The 8724-nt window shown below is 34.5% G+C and overlaps 1 protein-coding gene across 1 annotated transcript; it reads right to left on the reverse strand.

Annotated features, from left to right (window-relative positions):
• Positions 1–305: 305 nt before the first annotated feature.
• LOC117132119 (polygalacturonase-like) lies at positions 306–2067 on the reverse strand. Its single transcript, XM_033285707.1, has 4 exons — positions 1851–2067; positions 1457–1765; positions 851–1369; positions 306–765 (listed from the first exon to the last, which is right to left on the reverse strand). The coding sequence occupies exons 1-4, from the start codon at positions 1959–1961 to the stop codon at positions 511–513; spliced, it is 1194 nt and encodes a 397-aa protein (XP_033141598.1). The 5' UTR covers positions 1962–2067; the 3' UTR covers positions 306–510.
• Between the last annotated feature and the right edge of the window lie 6657 nt (positions 2068–8724).

The following is an 8724-nucleotide window of genomic DNA, read 5'->3' on the forward strand; positions in this document are numbered from 1 at the left end:
ATTTAATTAATATTTAGTTATAGAATTTATGTTTTTAACTTTTTACTTAAAGACTTTTTCAGATAACAATACAATATATACATAAGTTATCTCTTTTTAAAATTATATTTTCAGATTTTGAATAATTCTTACTATTCTTCATAATAATCAATTATCTAATCAAAATCAATTAAAATTTCGTTTTTATTTTTTAATTTATTTATACATTTTATTCATTAAGGGTATAAACGATATTAACCACTTTAACTTTCAACGTGAGAGCTTCATTACAAAAATTTACTTCGCAAATAATAGTATAGATTGCACTGAAATCTTAGTTTCTCATTGCTATCTTAGATTTTTTTGCAAAAACGACGCATTTTATACAATCAATAATGCTAGCAAAAATGCAAAATTTTGGGGGCCAAAGCGGCAAAAATAAACAGTTTTTTTTTTTTTACAAAGAATCAAAGGAAATAACATACACTAGGGTGTACATTTTAGAGTAAATTTTATATACACTCCGAGCTTCTAGTGGCCTGGTAGCTTTGTCACTGGGCTGCTACAAGCTTTAGGGCACTGTTTCCCCACCAACTTCGGAGATACGTTGGAGCACTGGAACGTTGCTGGACCGTCTTTTCCATTATATGTAATATCAATGTCGCCGATCTCCACGTTCTTACACGGAAATCCCTTGCTGCACAATAGCTTCACTGCGTCTTTGTTCCCTGATGATCCTTTGATATTCTTGAACTTTATGTCCACCAGCTTGATGGATGATGGTTTCTACAAACAAATAAAACAATTGAAAATGATAATCAATGGACTATGATCGTTAAGATTTTCTTGAAAAGTACTTTTCTGTACGTACATTCTTGTTGCATCGGTTCCAGGGGCAGTACTCTTGGTCGATGAGGATAGGGTTGCTAACATTGTGGAGAATAATATTCTCGAAATGGATACCAGAGGCGGTCGTGGAGCAAGCTGCAGAGGGCCATGTCTTGATTCTCACACCATTGTCAGTATTTCTGAGGGTGCAGTTCACGACCTTGACGCCAGTGACGTCTTCCTCGTGCCCGTATAATCCGAGGCTTCCAATACTGATTCCGTGTCCCGGACCGCATGAAACTCTTTCGACAAGAAGGTTTTTCATCCCGTCCCCAACAGAGATACAGTCATCTCCGGTTTTGATGTTGGTGTTGATGATCTTGATTCCGTCACTCCTTCCCACGTGGATTCCATCGGTGTTGGGACTCTCTTCAGGGGCTACGATCCTGATGTCTTCGAATGTCAGGTTCTTTGCCCCGATCACGTTAATGTGGAAGTTCTTTGCATCTAACGAGGTTATGTCTCTTACCTTACCGTCAGTTATGTAATCAAACCGTATGCTCTGTTCAACAATGACAAAACATCAACAAACTAACAATGCTATTTGCTATTTAGCTGAGTTATTATAGATAAAAGATAGACAACATACGATAGGGAGTCTCTTGCACTGAGTTAATGACGTCTTGTGGCAGTTATTAGCCCTCCATGAAGCGTTACCTTCACCGTCAAAGATACCACCTCCGTTCAATCTAAAGTTAGTAATCCTGCGGAAAGCGACCCAAAAGTCCTTCCCGTTAACGTTCCCATCAGCTCTCACAGTGCCTTGAAGAACAAATATTATAGGAGCTTTGCATGGACCCATCATCTCTATTTCCCCAAGCTTGAATTCACCTTTTGGGATCAAAACGGTGCTCTTGTCCACGCACTGACATGCCTCCTTGAATAGTTTCGACAATTCCTGCATCCCAAAGATCTTAAGATTTCTTGGAGAACAAGAAAGCTGATTGGTTATTGGGAAGATGAATAAGGTATTAGAATCTTACGCCGGTGATATCAGAACCTGGACGAGCAGTGATTCTGAATTCTCTAGCATTTGCTGATAAAGCTAACAAACAAAAAACAAAGAATGTGGCTACTCCAAAATGTTCACCCATTACTGAGATTTATTTTACTCACTAGTGATTACAGATTTTTTTATGTTTTTTCTTTTTTGTAAATCACTAGGTTTTTTTTTTAATATATAAAAATTTAGTTTTCGTATTTATGTTTTGTTCCTTGATTTGTCTGCCATTATATAGTCTCTGAGAGGAGAGAGTTTTTAAAGTTGGGTTTCTTATCCACCGTTCCTTTCACCTCTTCTTACCGATATTCTTGGAAACTTTTTAGTCGGAGTTTGACATAGACAAACACTAATAATACCATTGCTTAAAAATAAAGCTTATATTACCTTAATGCACATCAATTGGAGACAAAAAAAATTTCAAATATCTATAAATTTAAATTCATTTATTAATTCAGGAAAATATACATGTATGCCCAAAAATATTTCCCCAATTCTATCGTTCGGCATGTTTCTCGTTTATGCTGCATGTTATGCACATGGTGCACCCAGTCTTCATTCAGCAGGATTCATGTCAATACAGTTTTATCTTTGTAGATATCTAAACCTTTTAATTAATTGTTTTAGTTTCGTTAGTTAAAAAAAAAACAACTAAAAAATTCTTCTTGAATGCCAAAGACACATAAATTAATAAGTTTGGGTATGAAGGAAGTAATGGTGAATTTAGTTTTGGCTAGGGAATATGAGGATATGCAAGAATAGCACTATCTTTCTCTACCACTGTGAGAACAAACACTGGCTATGATGTATGTCTTGTAGAATTTTATGAGAATGCATGGTGTGGTTTACAGTGATCCGACTTATAGAGGATCGAAATCTGAGCAAGAGTGTAACATTTCGAGCTGTTATATATGATGTACGGAAGTGCTTAAGAAAATTGATTTGGCTACCTACATCACCAAAGTGCGCTTATCTTTTCTGGTACACATCCGTTTAGAACTTCGGAGTTAATCGTATTTGAACTGGAGTAATGGAATGATAAGTGACCTATCGAGAAGTGATTCACGATAGCGTGCGAGTGAGGCCAAAAAACAGGAAAATGTCATGTGGTGATTGCATGGATCAGTAAACAATAATTTTGAGCCTTCGGAAAATTAACGCACCACTCGTTAAATGGGATAGGGCCCACGGGTCGAGTGAGCGGGTGTGAGTGACCCATTAGCCGTGGGCGGTCGGAGCGTAACAAGTGGTGTCAGAACTGGTTAGACATCTCGATTCTGACCCGAGAGGCGTCTTGAGACATGTCGTAGGACGCAACGAGGACATTGCGTTCTTTGAGAAGGGTGAATTGTAACATTCCGAGTTATGATATATGGAAGAGCTTAAGAGAATTAATTTGGCTACATATGTCACCAATGTGCGCTTAACTTTTACGACACACATATGTTTAGAACTCTAGAGTTAAGCGTACTTGAACTGCAGTAGTAGAATGATAGGTGACCTATCGGAAAGTGATTCATGATAGCGTGCGAGGGAGGCCAAAGAACGGAGAAAATTCATGTGGTGATTGCAGGATCAGTAAACAATAATTTCGACCTTTCAAAAAATTAACGCACCGTTCGTCAGATGGGATGAGGCCCACAGGCCGAATGAGCGGGCTTGGATGGCCCATTAGTTGTGGACGGTCGGAGCGTCACAAATGAATTACACAGAGACAAGTCGAGTTTATGAATAATTTTGCACAAATATTTTTGAAAAAAATATCATATAAACTATTCTGATGTGGTTTTATTTACAGTTTTAATATATTGACGATGCATGAATTGCTATTTAGAACATCTTTATTCATAGTACTATGGAAAAATTCTCAACAAAATAATACTGAAAATATAGTTGATATATTCATGGGGTTCCCAAAATCTTGAGATATGCATGCAATTGCCTCAATTATGAGTATCTCATTTTTGAAAACCACACATATACATGTTAATTAGAACTGAAGTCAAGACCTTGAACCCACCTAGTCCTATAAATTACTTGTTTAGATTTAGTTTTATATGATCCCAAAATGATTTTTTCTAACTAAGCTTATTTGGACTTTAGATTTTTGGTCTGAAATCCATTTGGATTAAGACTAGCCCGAAAAAACTAAATCTTTATATGTTTTAATTTATATGTGATTATTTAAATCTTGTCAAATTTGATTTGTCTATAATTTGATTTTAAAGTTTATGAAAAACACTTCTGTTAAAGAGGAAAATTTTAAACAGATTTTATATTCTAAGACAAAAAGTTGAAACCGATTTTTATGAAAATTTGGATGTTTTAAAACGGTAAAATGATAGATATAACAATATAATTAATAATTTCGAAAACCCTTATAGTTCTTTTAGAACTGTGTGATCTTTCTTTTGCGGGCCGAACCAGGCTAAGTTTAAATAATAATAAATTTTATAAGTTTTGGGTCGGGCTGCAGCGCACTAGCCCAATTGACACCCACAACATATAAAGATACTATGTTTTTCATTTATTGTTTTGTTGAGAACTTTTCCTCCGTACTAGAGATGGAAATGTTCTTTTTTTTTTTTGTCGGGGATTTATTTAGATATTACAATTATGAGAAAGATTACAAAGACGATTCGATTACCGATAATACTACCTGCCTTATATGGATCTACGCCTAACTGTCTCATTTGAGCCGTCCTATGAAGATCACGCCTGACCGGATTTACTTGCACCATGTTGAGAAACTCTTGTAAGCCTTTCTTCCGTAATCGCATAATTGTTGAATAAATCGTTTGCTCCGGGAATTGAAACCTGGATTTCCTGTGCAATCTGCAAGAAATTGCATAGTCTGGGATTTGAACCCCAGACCTGAGTGTAGAAGCCTTTAAACCATAACCACTAGACTACGGTGCTTCCACAGATGGAAATGTTCTTAGTACATGGTTTTGACTTAGAGCATCCACAGCGTTAAAAGACTATATTGAGTTCTTTAAAATTGAAAAGTAAAACAAACATGTGGAGGGAAAGTTTCTTTAAGAACAAGAAGAGTACGGTCGCAGAGAAACTTCTCTGATTTTCTTTCTTACTTTACCTATTTGTTTAAATTTCTTAATCTCTTGAAACTGATTGAGATACTAGCACTGTGGATGCCTTTAGAACACCTCTAATGGTGAGTATTAGAATAGGTTATAAGCATTTAAGAAAAAAAAAACAAAATAAAGAAATTAGAAGAGAAAAGACCAAAAATTCTTATTTTAGAATTTTTTAAAAATTCTTAATATTTTTAAGAGACACATGTGATAGGAAATTAATGTTTTGTTTGGTTTAGAAAAAAAGAACATGAATGAATAATTATAATAGTAATATTTTGTTGTTTTTAGAAACATGTATGGTTTCTATCCGTTGGAGTTGCTCTTAGAATGCTAATACTTGCAGGGTTTCTATAAAAAAAAATATTATAGCTATTTAGTTTTTTTTATACACGTTGAAACATTGTCTAAAGGACAACTTTTTTTTAAAATACCAAACCGGTTAGTAATTAAGAACTTTTGTGATGTTTCTCTTTTCTAAATTATTAGTTTTCATTTATTTTTATCAAAAACTCTTTTTCACTTCCACGTCGAGGTGCTCTTATCTAGACTGAGACAAGCTGAACAACTTCTCTTGGCGAATCCTATTTACATTTCCGTGGGGCGAAACTGTTGGGTTTTCCTCCATTAACCAAATCCAACTAATAAGTGGATAAGGATGATGAATAAAATCTAATAAAGATTAGAGAGTGTTTATAGAATTAGCTTGTTACCTTCACTAGTATAAGTAAGATGTTTTATTTCTGTTTTTTTTTCTGAAACACAAATAAGATGTTTTAATAGCATTTGTATTTTGTAATCTATCCAAGAACAAACACTAAGAAAGCAAATCTAAGCGAGAAACATTTTTTTGAGAGTGATCACAAAAAGAGTTTTTTTTTACTAAATTCTCTTTTCTAAAAGCACTCGCAATGAGAATCTTTAAATAGGAGTCATTAAGAAAAAAATAATTAAATAATCAGTAGACTCTACCAAAAGTTAAGGATTTAATCCTTAAAATCCTTAAATAAAGATTATTTCTTAGTGAATCTTTGCACTATTTGCGGATCCCCATGACATGTGGTGACCAACGATTAGTTGATATTATTATTTTTTTAAATCTAAAAAGAAAACAAAAAATAATACTTAAAAGATCAAAATACACTTTTTCTAAGTACTCTCTTTGGATAACACCATTGCGGGTGCTCTAAATAGAAATGTCTTTCTATAATTTGAAGTTGTCTCCTCCCATATCAAACTTGTGAAAGACATTCGGCTAGCTTTCCCAACAGAAACCTCTTCACCACCTTTCCCTAGCTAAATGGAGTATCCTGATCCATCGAGTTTTGGCTCACATGGTATGATTGATTAGATGATATTGTGGAGGTCTAGGGACCAGGTTTTAACAGAAGTCGGTCATGTTTTCTTATTCGTATGACTAGAAAATCAAATCACTGTTCATTAGACCTTCATGTTGTATAACATCTGCAAAATAAATCTTTTTAATGACTAGGAAGTTTTGAACACGAAAACACGCAGAATAATTCTTTTTACAGCACAGATCTCTCCCAACAAAAATAACTATATAAATTCTAGTTGACAACAAAAATCGTGTGCAAATGTAATATGCATGCATACTCAATTTTATTATTTCAGGTGTTTGATTTCAAACATCGATCTGATAATGGGATTTGGATGTAACCAAAAGGAACAAAAGGCAAACTTAAATCCGTACCAGATCATCATAGAGCATCCATGCATCTTCCCATTTACTATACTTACTAGGTGTTTTACCCGCAATGAGGGCTTAAACATTTTCATAAATTTTTGAAAAGTTCTTTGTATACTATTCTAGTTATATTGTGTTTTCCAAAAAGAATTCTTACGATCAATTTAGTATCATCTATGCATTGTCTACTCTCGAATATATAAATATATATATTTCTGAAAAATTAAATATTAAAATATTTTAGTGGTATAATTTAAACTTGGGTCTCTTGTCAAAAAACAAAACTTGTTTCCAATTTATGTAAAGAATATAATTTTTTTGAATGAGTAAAGATTTAAGGATGGTTATTTTTTTAAGAACATTAACTTGTTATTTCTGAACAATTAAATATTAAAATATTTTAGTGTTATAATTTAAACTTGGGTCTCTAGTCAAAAAACAAAACTTGTTTCCAATTTATGTAAAGAATATTTTTTTTTTTGTGAATGAGCAAATATTTAAGGATGGCTATTAGCAAATAAATGTTTGAGAACTTTAATTTTTTTTTTGAGATTCTACTGCTATAATAGTTTAAGGGTTTTTGAAATATTACTAATTAATTGTTATTGATTCGAAGATTTTCAAATTTCATCAAAATTCTTTATTTATTTATGATAATAGTTTTTCATTCAATTTTAACAAAATTTAACTTTATTAAAATATAATTTCCCTTTTTTATTCATAAGATACAACTTTAAAAATATTTTGACAATTAAAATAATGGATGTAAGATTTAAAATCCGCTATGTAATTTGTATTTGAATATCACAACAACAATTTACATAGCGGTAGAGTTTAGGTCGTTTTAGCTTTAAGTTTTAAGATTATTTTTTAGTGTTTAGGGTTGGTAAAGTTTTAGCGTTAGATGAGATTTATGGTTAGATTTATGTAGGGTTTTAGGATTAGGTTTAGGCAGGGTTTAGGGTTAGCAGGGTTTAGGGTTAGGTACGGTTTTTAGGGTTAGGCAGGGTTTAGGGTTAGGAAGGGTTTAGGGTTAGAAAGGGTTTAAGGTTAGGTAGGGTTTAGGGTTAAAAAGGGTTTAGGGTAGGTAGAGTTTAAGGGTTAGTAGGGTTTTGGGTTAGGTAGGGTTTAGGGTTAGGTAGGATTTAGGGTTGGTAGGGTTTAGGGTTACGTAGGGTTTAGGGTTCGGTAGGGTTTAGGGTTAAAAAGGGTTTAGGGTAGCTAGGGTTTAGGGTTAGGTAGGGTTTTGGGTTAGGTAGGGTTTAGGGTTAGGTAGGGTTTAGGGTTCGGTAGGGTTTAGGGTTAGGTAGGGTTTATGGTTAGGTAGGTTTTAGGGTTACGTAGGGTTTAGGGTTAGGTAGGGTTTAGAATTGGGTAGGGTTTAGGGTTAGTAGGGTTTATGGTTAGTAGGGTTTAGGGTTAGAATGGTTTTAGGGTTAGGTAGGGTTTAGGTTAGGTAGGGTTTAGGGTTAGTAGGGTTTAGGGTTATGTAGGGTTAGGGTTAGGTAGGGTTTAGAATTAGGTAGGGTTTAGGGTTAGCATGGTTTAGGGTTAGAAGGGTTTAGGGTTAGTAGGGTTTAGGGTATGTAGGATTTAGGGCTAGAAAGGGTTTAGGGTTAGGTAGGGTTTAAGGTTAGAAGGGGTTTAGGGTTAGGTAGGGTTTAGGGTTAGAATGGGTTTAGGGTAGGTAGGGTTTAGGGTTAGGTAGGGTTTAGGGTTAGGTAGGATTTAGGGTTAGGTACGGTTTAGGGTTAGAAAGGGTTTAGGGTTAGTAGGGTTTAAGGTTAGTAGGGTTTAGGGCTAGAAAGGTTTTAGGTTAGGTAGGGTTAGTAGGGTTTAGAGTTATGTAGGGTTAAGGTTAGGTAGGGTTTAGGGTTAGTAGGGTTTAGGGTTAGGTAGGATTTAGGGTAGGTATGGTTTAGGGTTAGGTTTTAGGTAGGGTTTTAGGGTAGGAAGGGTTTTAGGGTTAGTAGGGTTTAGGGTTAAATAGGGTTTAGGGTTAGGTAGGGTTTACGTTTAGGGTTAGGTTGGTTTACGATTTGATAGGTTTAGGG

The sequence above is a fragment of the Brassica rapa genome, chromosome A02 (genome assembly GCF_000309985.2).
Source record: "Brassica rapa cultivar Chiifu-401-42 chromosome A02, CAAS_Brap_v3.01, whole genome shotgun sequence".
Lineage (NCBI taxonomy): Eukaryota > Viridiplantae > Streptophyta > Magnoliopsida > Brassicales > Brassicaceae > Brassica > Brassica rapa.